The 19,806-nt window shown below is 42.8% G+C and overlaps 2 protein-coding genes across 3 annotated transcripts; both read right to left on the bottom strand.

Moving 5' to 3' along the window:
• Positions 1 to 486: 486 nt before the first annotated feature.
• rbx1 (ring-box 1, E3 ubiquitin protein ligase) lies at positions 487 to 3,840 on the bottom strand (the record flags this gene model as incomplete). 2 transcript variants are annotated; one of them, XM_083648835.1, is made up of 5 exons in its annotated part: positions 3,751 to 3,840; positions 3,223 to 3,301; positions 2,476 to 2,546; positions 2,043 to 2,128; positions 487 to 699 (listed from the first exon to the last, which is right to left on the bottom strand). In XM_083648835.1, the coding sequence occupies exons 1-5, from the start codon at positions 3,826 to 3,828 to the stop codon at positions 687 to 689; spliced, it is 327 nt and encodes a 108-aa protein (XP_083504961.1). In that variant the 5' UTR covers positions 3,829 to 3,840. The 2 variants fall into 2 exon arrangements, with proteins under 2 accessions (XP_083504961.1, XP_083504962.1); XM_083648836.1 differs by lacking the exon at positions 487 to 699 and having other exon boundaries at positions 2,039 to 2,128.
• A 1,720-nt stretch (positions 3,841 to 5,560) lies between these two features.
• On the bottom strand, positions 5,561 to 19,744 carry chadla (chondroadherin-like a; the record flags this gene model as incomplete). Its single annotated transcript, XM_083650060.1, has 10 exons — positions 5,561 to 5,873; positions 6,679 to 6,845; positions 8,288 to 8,640; positions 9,086 to 9,422; positions 10,474 to 10,739; positions 11,281 to 11,516; positions 12,538 to 12,683; positions 13,305 to 13,460; positions 18,861 to 19,055; positions 19,568 to 19,744. 10 exons carry the CDS (start codon positions 19,742 to 19,744, stop codon positions 5,561 to 5,563), a joined length of 2,346 nt encoding a protein of 781 aa, XP_083506186.1.
• Between the last annotated feature and the right edge of the window lie 62 nt (positions 19,745 to 19,806).

The following is a 19,806-nucleotide window of genomic DNA, read 5'->3' as shown; positions in this document are numbered from 1 at the left end:
CCTAGGTAAACCCAGCCCCCACGTGACCTGCTCTCTCAGTTCCCAGTCACCTAGTGACTGAGAGCAGGTCTGAGAGCAGGTCACGTGGGGGATGGGTTTACCCAGGCTAGTGTAACACATGCTGGATTACCAGGCTGTGTAACACATGATGGATTACCAGGCTGTGTAACACATGCTGGATTACCAGGTTGTGTAACACATGCTGGATTACTAGGCTGTGTAACGCATGCTGGGTCCTGCACCAGTGTCAGAGCCGTCCACTCTGCTCGGCCCAAGCAAATCCCTGTCACTGAGTGTGGCTGTTTGGCCATCGACATAAGGCCACGGATGTGGTTGGGTGGCGTAAGTGTTCAAAGTGAATGTTACACAGAAAAAACTACAGGTTTCTACCATAATTTCAAAAGCAAATGTAATGAATGAGCCGTCAGGATGCACTTGAGAGGGCTTCCTATTAACAATACAAAGTACAAACAAGATCTGTTTTGTCAGATGAAGAGGTTTATTTTTATTTTTTACAACAACATTGCAAACTGAACTTTTAAAAAAAAGTTGTTTTCCTGCTAACCTAAAATAACAGTTATGGGCAAAAATGAGGGAAGAGTCTAGAGATAACATGGGGTCGTAGTCAGGAGCGGAAAGCAACAGGGCACTCGCAGAAGCCGAAAATGAGGTCCGGAATTTTACACCTAGTGTCCATATCTGTATTAAAACAGGACAGAAAGAGACGGAAAGGGAGAGAGGGAGAGAGGGAGGGTGTCAATGCAACGGTTGATATATCAGGAAATATTCACAACTTGTCACACTGTCTATGAAGCAACCAATAAACATATTTATATGACTAGGTTATTCGGCTCGCCACATGGCCTCGCCTGCTCTATAGAGAGCCAAAGTGAACGTCACTTCCTGCTTTTCTCCCTGTACAAGTGTGTGAATGAATGGCGGTGAATGGAGCGACACTTTTTTGATCCCGTTTGAATTGCACTATGGGGTACACATGTTTAAATGTTGTCAATTTAAAAGATAACTATGCATGTCAAGAAAGTCAGTTTGCCCTGAAACTGAAATGTAAGGTTTAGTTTTGTCAATCAACTACATCTCGTGTTGCACATTATACGTCACAAAAATTAAATCAAAAACAGCACTCACAGATGTCTGTAAAGTTTAAACTTTTAATACGCACAGCAGCAAAGATACAACGAACGTTTCAGCCTCACAGGCTTTCCTCAGCGTTGGCAACGCTGAGGAAAGCCTGTGAGGCTGAAACGTTCGTTGTATCTTTGCTGCTGTGCGTATTAAAAGTTTAAACTTTACAGACATCTGTGAGTGCTGTTTTTGATTTAATTTTTGAGATGTTTGGATCGGCACCCAGTAACTATCTTTAAAAACGTCGGGTTGAGCACGCCAGTTCGTTGATTAGTACATTATACGTCACACCAACAAACAACAATGGACTGGCGGGAGAGTTGTCACTTACGCGGCTGGATGTGCGTAGTCTTTCTGGTTTATAACTTATAGCGCCACAGTTTTACCACAAACTGTGACTTTCTTGACTTGCAGAGTTATCTTTTACATTGACCAACATGTGTAGCATACTCCCATGGCACAATTCAAACGGGATCAAAAAGGTAGCGTATCGCTCCATTCACCGCCATTCATATTTTTCACACGCTGGTACAGGGAGAAAAGCAGGAAGTGACATTCACTTTGGCTGTCTATTGGCATGTGCAGTGCACAATCGTCTGTTCTATTGGTAATGTATGTGCAGCACAATTGCTCAACTTTGCATCACTGATAACATCACTGTCACTGATGATGTCACAATGCCTATGACATGAACAGCACCTATGACATCATCAGTGATGTCATAAGATGATTTTGGTGAATAATGATGTCACTGATGCATCAGTGGGACAAAAATTCAAACAGACGGACAAAGCCCACTTGTTCCCCTTTATATAAAATAATAAAAGGATTACTAGAAACCACTACATCTGCACGTCAACTTAAGAAGCATAGAATTATCAATAGCTAACAATACTCACTTCTGAAACTCCCACTCCCTGTTGTCTAGAGGGCACACCTGTCTGGTTTTCAGCCAGCGAGAGATACAATGGAAATGGAAAGCATGCTGCAAGAGAGTGACAGGGTAAAAATGTAATAGGCAGTATCTATGGGAAATTAAATAGTCTAGAATTCCTTTATGATAGTTCTGTTTCATAATAAACATTTATAATTAGGTTTCCTCACTGCCTACTGGGGCTCACGGGTATCAACTCTGAGTAATATGTGTGGCGGTTACTTACTGGCCTGTAATCCAACCAAGATGGCTGGGTAGTGTTGTGATGGAATAATCTATATCAGCCTGATCAGTTAAATGTCTTAGAGTCAAGTGCTTACAAACAGTATACCAACTTTTTCAAACCCAATCAATATAGTCAATTACTGGAAGTGTGTCTGTGTAAGCTCCCAACTCACATTGCAGACACCCCAGGCTACAGTGCACTCCTCGGATGTGGCAGAGGCTTGGTTGGCCTGGCACTCTATACCTGAGAGAAAGGAGAGACGTGTCCAAATGTGTCACTTTGGTGGATTTCCCAGCGTGAATGTTTCATGCAAGAGGGCCACGTATTGAATTGTCATTTAGAGGTAATTTACACCTGGCACTAACATGTGTTTTCTGTGATCAGAGTGCAATCAGATAGTGCTTGGCCACTTGAAAGTACAGGTGTAAATGCCCCCAAAACACATTGAGGATGGACTGCAATCTGATCAAGGACGCATCGTGACCACATTGAACACAAGTGTAAATGCAATGGGTCCTCTCAACCACATACAGCAACAGTTGCCACTGTTTTTCTGCCACTCTACTTTACTTAACAGATAATCGGATCTCAATGTGGACACCGGAGACACATTAATACCAAGTGTAAATGCAATCAGGTTAATGTGGTCAACCACTATGCGATTGCAATCTGATCACAGAAAACATGTTAGTGCCAGGTGTAAATGGCCTCTTCTAGTACGAGCTCAACGTGGACGCAGAGTTCAACCCCCAGAAGAACGTTGTTTAGTCCTTTCCAAGATATGACCTGAAATCTCCATCGTAATCATACAATTTTTAAGCTGCTGTCCCTCTGGCTAACACAACACAAAACTACCCACGGCCATATCACCAGGGAGTCAAGGAGATAGCGTCAAGTCCAAAACAGAAAGTCAACTCACAGAGGTCCATGATGTGATTTCGACAGATAGCACAGTTGTCCACGACAATGTCCCAGGCCCACAACGCCACAGCATTCCACTGTTGAGAAGTCAGAATGAAGGTATAAATAAGCAGATTCATAAAACATTGTCAACAGAGTGCCACACGGGGGCCTTTCAAACGAGCGGCTACGCGTTTAGCTCAGCTAAGCTCATTCACGCAATCCAATTTAAATCAATGTCAGTGCTCTGACTGGGCTTTTATGTTCGTCTTGTCTGAGGCAGTTAGCCGAAATGAAAGTTGATGATGGTCACCAACGGGTCATTACGGATGTCTAAGCAACCATTCCAAAACTGCGAAGTGCAAATTCATGCCCCTGTCAGGGAGGCTAACACATAGAGCTAACGCTAGCTAACAGCTAATAACGTTAGCTAATGTTAGCGCATGGAAGTTGCCTGTGCGGGAAGTGTGCTGTCAGCCTGTACAGTTTATTTACACCGTAGCAGTTTAACACACCAGCAGTTTACTTAAATGCGGTATAACCGTACCTTCTTCACTTCAAAACGTTTCTTGCTCGCTCCACTGTTAGTGCCGCTTGGAGTATCAACATCCATCGCTGCTGCCATCTTGACCGGGACAATAATCTGCGACTGCGACTGCGCCTGCGCGAGACGCAAGCGCACGCACCTTCCCGCAGCTCCAACGTGTTTAAAGGGGAGGTTGGGCCAGCCGCAGTTTCAGTCGGCGTATTACTACGGCTACTTTGCTCATAATGCGCTGGTTTTGGTGTGCATCAGCTGGATATGTGGTCTGCGAGGCAACGCAGCATTGATCATTTACATTGCCAAAATGACGGGCACGAAGCATTTATCAAAATATACCATACGTCACATTGTCAAAAGTCAGGTTCCACCGAGATTTGAACTCGGATCGCTGGATTCAGAGTCCAGAGTGCTAACCATTACACCATGGAACCGCTGACAACACCGGGAAACTTTCCCATTTATGTAGTTAAGTGTAGATTCAACAATAAACCTGGAAAACAAGAAATTGTAAAAATAAATGTTTTATTTGATTTGATTATGAATGAAGGCTATTCAGGGTTGGGGAGTCTACTTTAAAAATATAATCCAAATATCACAATATAAAAGTAATGTCACTGATTATTTGACTAGATTCCAGGGGCATGCTCCTCAGGACATAGGCTATTTCTCAAAAACAGCTATGTAAAACTCATTTCAGACTTTGTGTGTTGGTTACAGCAGGCATTGAGCCAATCTATCTAGTGTCACCTGTTTCTCAATAATACAATAGCAATAATAATATTTCCATTTTCGGATTACAGTGCATTGATATTATCTGGTTTCATCATTTTGTGGGTGCACTGGTCCTTTTTAAGAGCCAAGTGTGTTTTTCTCCAAGTTTTATTTGTTCTCACCATATGACATCAAACAAAGTAGACAATAAGAAGAGTTAATATTTACAGTGCACAGCCACTTGGATAAATAGGCCTACTCAATATACATGTGTAAAAAACAAAATCAATATGGCCTACGTTCTCACAATATTCTTCAGATGTTAGTCCCCAGAGCTAGAACTGAATTAGGCAAAAAGGCATTTAAATACGCTGGCCCTTCCTCCTGGAACAATGTACAGAAGGACCTGAAATTATCAGAGCTGATCACTTAGGATAGAGAAATTAGTACTCTCGCTCAATGTAACTGCCCCTACATTCTTAGTTAAATTATTGTAGTATATTGTATCCTATATCATCATAACTGTATTTTTGTCTGTGACCTTATTTTGCATAACTGGATACTGTGTTCTCCCTTGTGTGATTGTGTACTTCTATGTTTGTATTGCTTGTGTTTTGTTGTAACAAGGTTTTATGCTGCTCTCTTGGCCAGGTCGTTCTTGGAAAATAGATTTTTAATCTCAAATAGAATATACAATAAATGTATATTTAAATTCTAATCCTGCTAGTAATCCCAATTTTTAACTAAACACAACTGTAATCTTGATTTTTAAAAAAAATCTGTAACTGTAATGTAAGGGATTACAGTTACCTTTTTTGGTATCCTAATTACAGTAACCTGATTACATGCAATCAGTTACTTCCCAAGCCTGTGTATAATTACATGTCACCTGTTAAAGAGAAGAGGCAGAGCAGATAAGATACAAAACAAACACAAAGATAACGTTAAATAAGATAAGAGTTATATAGATTGACATTCAGGTGCCACAGCAGCAATTGGCGGAACAGTGCCAAACTAACATTAAACTCAAACTGCAATATTTGTATTCTAATAACAAACTCTTAAATTTATATTCCCTCTATTCCTAATAAGGATTCCCTTTTTATATTGTCTTTTTGTCCTTAGTCACTGCTGGTGCTTTAGGCTTCTTCTGGGGCTTGGTCTTGGTTGGTTTGGAGGGCTTAGCTTTGGTCTTCTTTGACCTGGCTTTGACTCCAGAGGCCTTCAGAACGGCGGGTTTGGGTTTAGTCATTTTTGGAGCTTGGGGGGGTGTTACAGCTACAGGCTTCTCGCCTGGAGGAGAGCCACTGTCTGGGCAGGACTTGAAGACATGGACATCCCTGACACTTTGACCTCTGACCTCAGGAGGGTGGCCGCACGTGGCAGTGACCTCCAGGCTCACGTTCTCCATCCACCTGAGAAACAGAGAGAGTGAGACAGACAGAGTGGGACAGACATAAATAATGTTTTTCCATATAGGTCTATGCTATTGTGTTATGTATTCCACAAGCCTTTTGAGGGATATCCTGACCATAGACTTTATAAAAAGTAGCCACTGTGACGTCACCCACTGGTTTCTGGACTCCCGTTTTGAAGCCTGGATTTTGGCATTTTGATCGTCACCATCTGTTTTGGGGGGAGCCAGCTGCCTGCTATTGGTCCATGATCAGTGAGCTGCATGATCACTGGACACTCAGGCGACCTGTTGATCATGCCTCAAAACAGTCTGCTTTATTATCTATTTGACTCTAAATGGGACCATAATTTACTAAATGAACATCATGATGTATTGAAGAAGACTCGAACCTAGCGATTGAGACCATAAACTCATTAGGAAAGTGTTTTACTGAGGTAATAAATCAAGTGAGAAGTCAGGTAATTTTCCCATTGACTTCTATACAATCAGACTTCTCTTTACAGGCATAGACTATATAAGTATAAATATAAATATATATATATATGTATATAATGTATGTATAAATGGGTGTGTTATGTAAAAAGTCACCCCTCGTACATTTGTCGTGAACGGGGAAATTAGCTCTAGAGACCAAAACTGTTTTTTGAACCAGGCTGTAAACATGTTTATTTCTGCTATAAAGTCTGGCATTTTAACATGGGGGTCTATGGGGAATGACTCCCTTTAAGTGGCCATTTGAGGAACTGCAGTTTTTGGAAATTCTGCGTTTTTTTCAGAAGCGGAGGTTGAGGCTTGATGCTGACCTGCGCAGTGGCAGCAGAGGGCAGTCACACAGCAGCGGGTTTCCTCGCAGGTCGACCACCTCCAGGCCGGTGAGGGGGCTCAGGTCAGGCAGCTGCTCCAGCTGGTTCCCCCCCACAGTCAGTGTCTTCAGGCCTGCACCCAGCCCTGCCATAGAGTCCCTGGACATCTGGAAAGTGGCCGATTTAAAGAGCCAATCAGCACAAAATCACTTTCTTTTGGAGCTGTCAACATGATTATATGGCTTCTATAGAGTGAATAGCATTAATCCTGTACTTAATTTCAACATACCTCGGGGTTGTCTTAGATACTAAGCTAAAGTGGGACAAATGTACTGAATTCATTAAAGGAATGATCCGGCGACATTCACGTGGACATTATGTCAAAGGAAATGAATTCCCGAGTTCATAGCAGCTTTGTTTTCAAATCGATCAAACATCGGCGGAAAAAATGCATATTTGCTGTTCTGGTGTCTTCAGACAGCTTATCCATTACCCAGGGTTCATTGCGCTGATGATGCGCACTCCCGCGCACAGAATGAGTGGACCGCTGACGTCAGCGGTCCACTCATTCTGCCAGATTGAGAACGCAGCATCTCAGCGGAGGCAAAATAGAGGCAAACCTGTGTCCATGTGTTAACAATATTGAAATTGTATGGATACAACACTGGTTGAAAACGGCCGGAGTGTCCCACTCCCTTTAACAAAAAGAGGCAGCAAAGGCTTTATTTTCTTAAAAAGTTTGTTTTATTTCATGTCAATCTTACCATGCTTAAGAAGATATTTTACAGCGCTTTTGTTGCGAGTGTTTTAACTTTTGTTGTATCTGCTGGTTTGGTAATGCAGCAGAAGCACAGGAAGAATTTTTTTTTAGGAAAACTGTAACCATCACTAGCAAGCTACTGGGCTTTAAACTGACCAGTCTAGAAGACATCTCCAGGTCTCTCAATAAAGCAGAGAAAATTATCTCTGACCCCAAGACAGTACCCTCTGTGCATAGCCTTTGACCTGCTACCTTCTGGTTGTAGGTTCCAGCAGCCAGTCTTTAAAAAAAAAAAACAGGTCTAAACAATCATTCATACCTCGATTAAATTCCTGAATGATAAGGTCAAACCCTAATATTTTAGCTACCATACTTAGTTTAACTCTGTCTAGCGGGTCTAGACTTGCACTACTCTTATTTATTTTATATGCTGTTGCGATCAGCAGTTGCTATAGAGCAGCGTGTTTTGATCTTCTCATTTGTTTAATCAGATCTGTGATCTGTTGATGTTACAGGTTTGTTCCATGTGTTGTGCCTGTTTTCTTGTAACGCTGCCAACAGTGATTTATACCGTCAAACACTTTGCGATCAGAAAATTGTTATGACCATCCCCCCCCCCCCAGCCTGGCTGAAAGCAGTGTTTGCACTCTCTTTAGTAAGTCTTTACTGAGAGAACTGGTTTCTTGTTACATCAAATACAGGTTCCAGTGATAATGATATACCGTAATAGGAAATAAGAAATGATAAAGAGAAGAAATCTGTTGAGAGATGGAGAGGGGAGGATAGAAGGAAGTGAGGTGGAAAGAATCAGTAGATACAACCCCGGGGAAAAGGCAGTGTGTTCCTTACCTTCTCCATGCCCGTCTCATCCATATAGAGCCTCTGCAGACTATGGGACACGGGCTGGAAAGCATTGGGTCCGACCCAGCGAATGGAGTTCCTGGACAGGTTGAGCTCTTCCAGACTGGAGGCGTCTGTCAGAGCCTCAGTCGGCACCTCGGTGAGCTGATTGGAGTCCAGGTGAAGCGTATCTAGGTAAGCAGAGTTGAAGGCACCCTTGGCGATGGCTGTTATGTTGTTATTGGTAAGGTAGAGTCCCCTGAGTTTTGGGGCAGCTGAAGACAGCAAACCAGTGGGCTGTAGTTTGGAGATGGCGTTTCTCTCCAGGTGTAATGCGAACAGAGCAGGTAAGGGAGCCAGAGCTACAGGAGAGACAGAACATATCAGTGATGCTGCTTCCTTTGTTTCATACCTGCATGCATACAGCCAGACTTCACTAGCCACCAGGGTAGGAAATCAGCGGGGGCTCGGGGGCAAATGGCCAGTAAAAAATAATAATCTAAAATTTGGAATTGGGATGAGGGGGGCTTCTAAATGTCCCCATTACCTGCTGACGGTTTCGGCCGTAACTACAGCCTTCTTCTTCAGCCGTCAGCAGGTAAAATAACATCATACTCTACGAATTTGTCTGGAAATAAGAAAATTAAAAACATATGCTTTGATAAGAGACGTTGAATTTGTCTGTCGTGCAACATAGAAGAACTAAGGTATTTCGTTGGATAACATTTCCCTGGAAATGATCCAAAATGCCCCCAAAACATATTTCACAAGGGTAAAAAAAAAATCCCTACCCTGCTAGCCACTCACCTGATCCTGGGAACTGGGCCAGCCGGTTCCCCTCCAGGTGAAGGTAGGTGAGGTCAGGCACTCCTGCAAAGGCCGCAGGGTCCAGCGATGTGAGGTCATTGTTGGACAGGTATAAGTAAAACAGCTTCTTCATTCCCCGGAAGGCGCCGGCTTCGATCTCGTGGATTTGACAGAACTCCAGGTGAAGGGACACAGCTTGGTGGGCACCAGGGAAGCTGTTGGCAGGGAGGTAGTGGAAATGGTTGCTGCGCAGGTCGAGCAGCTGCGTTTTGGAGGGGAAGCCCCGCGGGACTTTGGTGTGACCGCGACCCTCACATGTGGCATACTGGGCTTCAACCTGAGGAGCATGAAACTGAATGAATGCTATATTAAAAACAATATGTCTCATGTAACTGACATTAACCAATATGGCTCTTGTGTCTTTGGCATTTATTTATCATACGTACAGTAAATATTCAAGGGATACAAGGGATGTACACGGATCACCGTGGTTGTGATCCTTGTACTGCTCACCTCTAGTCACTGGTAAAGTTAATCTAGTAATTAAAGTGTATTCTATTGTTGCATTCATTGTAAGTCATTCTGGATAAGAGTGTCAGATATATTCTAAGCCAGGGGTTCCCAACCTTTTTTGGCTTGTGACGTTGTTGATGTCACAAAAATCTAGGGACCCCCGACATTCAAAATTCCGGTACAGCATCGATAATATCAGCTGTGACATCATCAGTGATGTCACATGTAACAGTATGCTGAGTTTTTTCCTCAGAATTCTGACATTAAAATCTGAATGTTGACTTTTTTTCTCAGATTTCTGACTTTAATCAGAGAATCCTGACAAACTCAGATTGACTTTAATATGAGAATGCTGACTTAAACTCAGAACAAAAATAAATAAATAAAGAACTCACCAGTGACCCTAATCCTCTTCGGTAGTTTTAAAATTGTGTGTGGTGTATTATTATTATTGTTGTTGTTATTATTATTATTATAATTTTTTAACCACTGTTCTAAGTGCTTGTATTATGTACCCCCATTTAGGAGCTGAATGTAATGCAAATATATTATGTGACCAATGTGTGTAGGTGTAGGTCAGACATTGTCTCTGTAATAACTAATAATAGATGTATATACTGTATATATGAATATATCATATTTCACTTTGGTAGAACATTTTCATTTTTAAGAGTGCATACCTCGACAGGAGCCCCCTCAAAGTTTAAATAGTTTCTTTGTGTTGCCAGGACTCCTTTTTCCAAAATTAATTAATTATTGACACCAGCTAATGTTGGAGGTTGACTGTTCCTAAACTACAAAGCTACTCCACATAATTGAAATATCATTCCAGTCAGCAGTATTATTGCCACCACCAGAAATAAAAGAAGACTCACATCGCAGTCACAGTTATCCGGACACTTGACTTTCTTCTTGGGCTTGGCTGTGGGGGGTGCGTGCTCTTTGCTCCCATCCTGCTCCTCCAGTGTCTCCTCCAGCGTCTCCTCCCTGCTCCGGCAGCGCAGCTCCAGAGGAGCCAGGGCCTGCAGGGGCTCATCAGAGAGGTGGGCAGGGCCCGCGCAGGCCCCCAGCAGCTTCACCCTACCACGCCTGGACCACTCCCTCAGCGGACGCATGTAGCAGTTACAGTAGATCGGGTTGCCTTCAAGGGGGTCGGATGATATGTAAGAATTAGGGATGCACGATGATATCGGCACGTCATCCGTATCGGCCCGATAAAGGCTTTAAAATGGAACATCGGCATCGGCCCGAAACAAACATTTTTGCCGATATGACAGGCTGATAACATTACGCTTTAATTATGCCCAAATCCTTGATGCGTGACTAAATGCTCGACTGTAGTAGGACAGAGATTACATTATTTATTTGTTTTGCAACTTTTTAAATAGATCAAATTTGCCCTGGTTGTGGTGGCTATTGTCAGGATTGTGTCAGGGAGAGCATCCTCCAAGCCTGTTTAATTATGATGAATCTTACAGTTGTGTTTGAAAGAAAATGTTACATAAAAAAGAATGTGGCATGTTTTACCTAACCTAAGTTGAAGTAGTTTCTAATTTTACCCGCTAAATGTGTATTATTGTTTTTAAACATCACGGGCCATATGAGTAGGCGTAATGATGTGTTCATTCCACTACAGGAGAGACTTTGACGTTCTTCGATGATCACAATGAGCCCGGCTGTACCCGTCAGGTTGAGGCTGGCCAGCTTGGGGCCTGACAGAGGCTCCAGGTAGCGCAGCTGGTTGTGGCTGAGGTCCAGGTGGGAGAGGAGCGGGGCCTGGGACAGGGCCACGTCCGACAGGTCCTGAAGGGACATGTGGTCCAGGTAGAGGTGTGTCAGCTTCACCATGGAGACAGACTCTTCCCCGAGGTAGGTCATGGGGTTGTAGCTCATGTCCAGGCGCGTGACCTCAGGCAGTCTTGACAGGAGGAGGAGAGAGAAGTGAGGACTTGAGAGTGATAGACACTGTGGTTGTGGGAAAAAACAAAAAACAACAACAACAGAAACAGCATAACATTCACATTAGAACTTGGAATGACTGTGTCACAGGGGTGTCCAACTCATTTTAGTCCACGGGCCACATGATGGGACCCAATTTGGTCTCAAGCGGGCCAGACAACAAAAATCAATGCATAATAACTTATAAATAACATCTCCAAACTTTCCTGAGTCTTTTAGTGTCAAGATTAGGCCTGCAGATACATTTTAAGAACACATTTTCACCTAAGGTGATCTCAGCTACCATAGTACCTCTTAGCCTTCACAAGTGCATCAATATTAGGTGTCAAATCTCAAGCTTATAAAATTTGAATGCACTTCTCAGTGCAATTTTCACACTTTGCAAAGTCATCCTGTGGGCCGGATTGGACCCTTTGGCGGGCCGGTTCTGGCCCCCGGGCTGTATGTTTGACACCCCTGGTCCAGAGGTTGGATTCCACACGTTCCCACACTGGCCTCAGATCAGATCACATCCTAACAGATTTCTCTCCTGTATCTCTGTCTACTGTATATGGATCATGTAGCAACTGTTTTACCTATGGTGAAAATTGACTCACTGACTGATGTGTATTGCAAGATTGGATGCAATCAGTGTGAATAAAATGAGTGGCTGTAACAAACAAAAACAAAACACAAAAGAAAAGAGAAGAGAAGAACAAAATTACGTTTTCTGCCAAAGTTGTCCCTCTACATTGCCTCAAAACATTGCCCACGTGCCACGACCTTGATGATGCAGTATGCAACTTTTGTGGCAATGTAGGTGGCAACGGGCAAAAAACAGTGACACACATATATGACAAAATGTATTTAAAATACTTTGTGGCATCGAAAATGCTCCTATAGGGTTACAGTAACACTTTTGAGAAAGTCCTGGAGCGCCATTGCTCATTCGAGATGCCCAGAACATTTGCACCATGGATCACGGCCCAAGTCTCTCCCACCTGGTCATGGTCTGAGTGGGAAAGAACTGCAGCTCATTGTGGTCCAGGCTGAGGCGAGTGAGGGTGAACAGGCCAGCGAAGGCCTCGGGAGCCAGGTTGTTGAGGGAGTTATGGCTGAGGCGAAGCCACTTGATGTTTTGCAGGCCCTGGAAGCACAGTTGGCCTGTTATGGGATCATATGGTCAAAGCATATTTGATCATTGCAGTGTGTGTGTGTGTGTGTGTTTGTGTTTGTGTGTTTAACAGCTTCTTGCATTTGTGCATTCGTGTCAGTATCTGCTGAGATGTTTTGGTTGAGTTCCTGTGAGTGTGCATGCGTGTGTAACAGTGCTGGAGCTTGTCGAGCCACTGTTGTAGTCAAGTCACTCTATCTCAAGTCCGAGTGGAGTCTCGTGTGCCCAGTGTCCGAGTCACCAAAGAAGAGTCCCCATTACCCGAGTCCAGAGTTGCTGAACATGAGCGTGAATCCACATGTAGGTGGAACACATGTGCCTGCTCTTGCATGAAATTGCATAATGTCATGGTATTAAATATGCCAAATTCTTCGGGCCCATTAAAAAAAGTAACAAAAAAAAAACCTGTCTTTATCAATTAACAAGTCCGAGTCCTCATTTACAACTTCCAAGTCCGAATGCATGAAGAGCCCAAGTCCAAGTTGAGTCACAAGTGCTGAAAAAGAGTCCAGGACTCGAGTACAACAACATTGTGTCGAGCATTCATATGTCATGTCTGAGTGTGTGCCTCCAGCCAGCCCTCCACTGGAGTACCTGGAAGGCCATGTTGGGGATGTAGACCAGCTGGTTGTGAGTGAGGGTCAGCATGTTGAGGAAGCCCAGCTGTGTGAAGGCTCCAGGCTGGATCTCCTCCACACGGTTGTGATCCAAGTGCAGCTCCTTCAGGGAGGAGAGGCCGTCAAACGACTCCTGCAACAGTTCAGTTGGAGGGAAGAGTTATTTTGTTTTGGTTTTCCAACCACAAGGCATACCAGGCATTTTGACCAAGTATTATTTCAAGCTGAGCAGAGCAACCTTAGAAGAAGAAAAACAATTTATCAACATTAAAAACATCAAGAAAAATATATATGAATGATATAGCAGCACAGACAGTCAAACACAGAAAAAGCTACAGCGGATCATCAACAAGGCATCCAAAATCATAGGCAGTTGAATCAGTTGAATCCCTACAAACACAGTAGACTATAATAGTCTAGTAGGAACGGGGGGTCCCCGCGCACCCGAAAGATATATTTTTCTAACATAGATTTTTGTACTCCTCAAGGTGTCTAATAAACAAATTTTGTTGTTACCCCGTTGAAATAGTGTCCCATGGGTCCGTTTGGCGGCCATCTTTGCGGGCATATTGCGATGTCTGATGAAAATGGATAAGGGTCATAACTTTTGAACTACACATCATACAGAGACAAATTACACCACTTTTCTGTATGATTTTTGCATGAGGAATTGATTGAGAGGGTTGTTTTAATGATTTTAACAGGTTTGGTATAGTAAAACTCAAAAACATTTGAAAAAAGTGTCTAATTTACTCTCAAAATCTTGCAAAAGAAATCTATCTACATATTAGTCCATGGGCCAGAAGGGTTGGGAATAATGCTCATATTGATTTTTGGCAAGGTATACATCTCTAGAGTTAGAAAATATGTGAGAGCATTGCACCAATGGTAGCTAAATGTGTGTTATCACTCGATTTATAACACCATGCAAAACATAATAGTTGCGGGACTTTTAGGGACATTTGAGGCTAAGTTCATGCAAATCAAGTCTAAAAGCACCAGGTTTTGCCCAGAATTAGCCCAGGGCATGCTCTAACAATTGAGCCAGAGTGCCCGAGCTGGTGACCCCCGGGGTCACCATGGCGGCCAAATCCAATATGACCACTGTCCGAAAAGGATTTTGGCTATAACTTTTGAAAGAGATGAGCTAGAAATAAAGACTTGGTGTCTATCTTATGTTTTTTGACCATTAGAAAGGTGTTGGAATGCTTATCTTTACTAATGAAGATGTGTGTGGACCCCTAATCTGCATATTTCCAAGATGGCAGCTACCTGAATATGAGTTTTACCACAACTGTTGATGCTTTTAGTAAACTCGGTGTTCATTTTATGGTTTTTGAGTTTTAGAAACACATTGTAATACTCAGATTTATGATTGAATCTATCTATAGCACTCTACTTTGCATAGTAAGTATATATATATATACTACCAATATGGCTGCTAACCAATTTCTTTTTTTACATAGACTTTCACCCAGATTGAGTGTAGACTTGTAAGAATAAGTTACCATCAAACTGGTGGAAACAAACAATCTACAGTATGTATCTTACAGATTTTATTGAAACAATTAGACAAATAGAGTAGAACCCATTCCCATTGATACAGGTAATAGCCAGTCTGTGCATCAATGCTCTCCATAAATGTGAAATGCTATCAATACTGATCAAAGGTGTTTAGAATTTGAACAAAATATTACAATATCAGAAACAAAAACAACAGAACAAAACATATATTGGTGCCTATATGTACAAGTGAGTAGTAGCCTACTTATGTCCATAGGTTGAATTGAGTTCGAAGTGCTCAGTCCTTTTGATTTACCAGGGTGACTGCTTTTGCATAAAAGACTTCAGATGACAAGTGGGTTTTGTTTATATCCTTATATCCACAGCCAGATTACTCAAATATTGTTTTCTCGACCCTCATTGTTGGTACAGGCACTCTTGCATCCACATTGAGGTGCCATGGGCTCCAGCTTTACAACATTCACAGCACCCACTACATGACTTTTTGCAGACGCAGCAGATAATGATTGCTCAGGCTTTACTGGCATCTGGAAGATGGGTCCAGTAAGGTTCCAAAGTCTTGGTCATGGAGTCCCCGTACCAGCCCCATGTACTGAACTCTGGATATTTTGCTGGACAGAGGTTGCCTGATTCCAGTAGAAGCTGACCTGCAGCAGTCCCAATTTTACATGCTGAATCAGTGCATTTTGGGTGGGAGGCAGGTTCTCTTGATGCATTTGAAAAAAGCATATGTCTAGCATCATCTACCTGGCTGGAGCCACAACTTTTGCTGTACATGACAACCCCAAGGTGAGGGCAACCAGGGTTTTGGGATGAACTCCTCCTTTCTACCAAGAAGGATGTTATACTCTCCAACAGATCTGAATATGACATATCTGCACTTCAGCCTTGTAACCATCCTGAAGCAGACACTACAGTAGAATGATTTATAGCACCTGGCACATGCTGGGCCAGTAGCCATAGAAACTCAGGATCCATACGTCCGACAGTGATGTTGTAATACTTGCAATGCCCTTCTTCTACACATTAGGCCTCACAGAGCACTGGATCGGCTTCACATGGAAAGTATATTCATGTTCACAAAATCTGCAATGTTCTTGGACCCCAGAGATCACTGGCATTACATCTCTTCCATGTGCTAAAATGATGTGATACTACATCAGCCTTCCAGGGCTATGGGAAAAGGAGTGGATGGGCAGCTTGGGAAGCAACATCGGATCTCACTGAGACCGTGGACGCCTTCACCTTGGAGCCTGAACCAATCAACTCAGATGTCGACGTCCAAAGACTGGAAGCATTATGGTTGTTGTCATGTCCAGCAAGAGCTGTGTCTCCAGCCAAGTAGATGAAGCCAGACATCAGCTTTTCTCAAATGGTACCAAGTCCCTTGAGAACTTGCCTCCCACCCAAGATGCACTGATTCAGCATGTCAAATGGGGACTGCTGCAGACCAGCTTCTACTGGAATCAGGCAACCTCTGTCCAGCAAAATATCCAGAGTTCAGTATGTGGGGCTGGTACTGGGACTCCCATGACCAAGACTTGGGAACCTTACTGGACCCATCTTTCAGTAAAGCCTGAGTCATCATTCTCTGCTGCAGCTGCAAAAAGTCAGTGGGTGCTGTGAATGCTGTAAAGCTGGAGCCCGTGGCACCTCAATGTGGATACAAGAGTGCCTGTACCAACAATGCGGTCAAGACAACAATATTTGATTAATCTGGCTGTGGATATAAGGATATAAACAAAAAACACTTTACACTCAATATAACTTAACCCCCCCAACCCATGGGCATACCTAAGTGTTACTCACTAATTGTTACAATAAAATATCTAAGATAAATACTGTAGATTCTTTGTTTCCACCAGTTTGATGGTAACTCATTCTTACAACTACAAAAGTGTACCGTATGTAAAAAGAAATGGGATAGCAGCCATATTGGTAGCCTATTTACTATGCAAAGTAGAGTGCTATAGATAGATTCAATCATAAATCTGAGTATTACAATGTGTTTCTAAAACTCAAAAACCATAAAATGGACACCGAGTTTACTAAAAGCATCAACAGTTATGGTAAAACTCATATTCAGGTAGCCGCCATCTTGGAAATATGCAGATTAGGGCTCCACACACATCTTCATTAGTAAAGATAAGCATTCCAACACCTTTCTAATGGTCAAAAAACATAAGATAGACACCAAGTCTGTATTTCTAGCTCATCTCTTTCAAAAGTTATAGCCAAAATCTTTTTCGGACAGTGGTCATTTTGGATCTGGCCGCCATGGTGACCCCGGGGGTCACCGGCTCGGGCACTCTGGCTCAATTGTTAGAGCATGCCCTGGGCTAATTCTGGGCAACATCTGGTGCTTTTAGACTTGATTTGCATGAACTTAGCCTCAAATGTCCCTAAGTCCCGCAACTATTATGTTTTGCATGGTGTTATAAATCGAGTGATAACACACATTTAGCTACCATTGGTGCAATGCTCTCACATATTTTCTAACTCTAGAGATGTATACCTTGCCAAAAATCAATATGAGCATTATTCCCAACCCTTCTGGCCCATGGACTAATATGTAGATAGATTTCTTTTGCAAGATTTTGAGAGTAAATTACCGTAAATTCCGGACTATAAGCCGCACCGGTGTATAAGCCGCACCTGCAAAGTTGACTATTTTTTTCTTATATAAGCCGCACCGGACTATAAGCCGCGGGTGTTTTAATGGTATTTTTTTTTATTTTTTTTATTGTGTTTTAATGTTTAATTACCATATGTAATGCTCCCATTTATTAACATTTCAACAAAACAACATAACACAACACCACCTGTGTTGTTATTTACAGTGCACACAGTGTCATACAGTGTCATACAGTGTCATACAGTGTGGTGAAAAGAGGGCAAGAGAGGAAATTAAAACAGAAGTGGATTTATAGTTAGAAAGAGTGCTAAAAAAGAGAGATTTTTTTTTTTTTTTTTTTTGAAAAAATCCATAGATAAGCCGCACCGTTATATAAGCCGCAGGGGCCAAAAAAGGCCAAAAAACGGGAAAAAAGGTGCGGCTTATAGTCCGGAATTTACGGTAGACACTTTTTTCAAATGTTTTTGAGTTTTACTATACCAAACCTGTTAAAATCATTAAAACAACCCTCTCAATCAATTCCTCATGCAGAAATCATACAGAAAAGTGGTGTCATTTGTCTCTGTATGACGTCTAGATCAAAAGTTATGACCCTTATCCATTTTCATCAGACATCGCAATATGCCCGCAAAGATGGCCGCCAAACGGACCCATGGGACACTATTTCAACGGGGTAACAACAAAATTTGTTTATTAGACACCTTGAATAGTACAAAAATCTATGTTAGAAAAATATATATTTCGGGTGCGCGGGGACCCCCCGTTCCTACTAGACTATAAAGTGAGCAAAGAAGATCAGACTTGGTGAAATCAGTTTGTGCGACTCGCCACATCTTGCTCATCACCTCTTCCAGCTCCTCCCCTCAGGGAGGCGCTACAGGTCAATAAGACGATCACAAACAGCTTTTTCCTCACAGCTATCAGGACTCATCCCTGTAGTTCCCTCCTGTGTGCATTGTATGTACAGTATGTAGCAGCCTACTGTGCATAAGTTGTGTTCATCTGCTGTTGTTCATGTATATTGTGCTGCAGAGTTTAAACATGCTGCACCGAAAACAAATTCCACCGGCCTTGGTCGTGTGGCTAATAAACAATCAATCGATAGATCAATCAATCAATCAATCAATCGATCTATCTATATAGTATGTGTTTTAAACTTTTAGGACTTGTTTGTTCATCAGTTTAAGATTCCTGTTGTTTTTGTTTTTACCATGTAAAGCACTTTGTAAGCTGTTTTGGAAAAGTGCCATACAAATAAAAGTTGATTATTATTAAGAGAGGGAGAGATCAGCATACAGAGCTGGATTTGATGAAACAATGAAGCACATTCACAGTCTAATCCAAACCAGACAAAGGGGTGTGTCTCAGTTGTACCTGGTACAGGACCTCGATGTTGTTATAAGCCAGGTTGAGGGAGACGACACGCCCCAGCGTGCGGAAGGCGCCCTCCTTCACCTGCTTGATGCCGCAGCGCTGCAGGTTGAGGTGGGTGAGGTAGGGCGTGTGCAGGAACGCCCCCCTGGGCAGCACCTGCAGGTCGTTGTTTCTCAGGTCCAGTTTCAATGTAATCTGTGTGGATGAAGCACGGAGAACATTTGCATGGCGCAGGGAGGAAGCAGAAACAGGTGGGACTGGAAACAGTTCTGACTAGAGGGTCATCTGTTCAAATCCCTGGACTGAGAGAGAAATTGTGGGTGGGGGGTGTGAACGAGTAACACCCTTTCCTCATAAATGACTGCTGTTGAGCCTTTGAGCAAGGCAATTAACTCTTAATTAGGGCTGGGCGATATGGTTGAAATGAATATCATGATGATCACAATTTATTTTTTTGAACTCTTAACTGGTCCAATGTAGCTGCATGGTGGCAGAGTCACCAGGCGTGAATGTGTCTAACCGTGTGAATGTGAAGGAGGTGCTGAAAAGACCTTGTATGCTCAGCAAGCTGCAACACACAGCTGGATAAATAAAGGGTAAAAAAGAATGTATGAAAGCCACCAAAATGACAGCCAATGACAGCGAGGCTTATTGTGAAGTGAACATGTAAGGGAAGCATTATACTCCGTGACCATTTCCTTCCTTACCTCATCTACGGTTGGGGGAACCTCAGTCAGGTTCTTGCCCATGCAGGCTACAGTGAGTTTGGAGTTATCACAGCTGCAAACTCTGGGGCATTTGCCAGTTTCCACTGGTGAAACGTACAGCAAAACCACCAGCAGCAGCACGCCCGCTGCAGCCGATAACACCGAGGAGAGACGCATCTGTGCCAGTGAGACATGTGAGTGTTACAATTATACAAAGCCTGCATGTGTTCATAGGACGA

The sequence above is a fragment of the Poromitra crassiceps genome, assembly GCF_964638095.1.
Source record: "Poromitra crassiceps genome assembly, chromosome: 13".
NCBI classification, from domain to species: Eukaryota; Metazoa; Chordata; class Actinopteri; order Beryciformes; family Melamphaidae; genus Poromitra; species Poromitra crassiceps.
The sequence above is the reverse complement of the archived record's forward strand: the minus strand, read 5'-3'. Positions and strand labels throughout refer to the sequence as shown.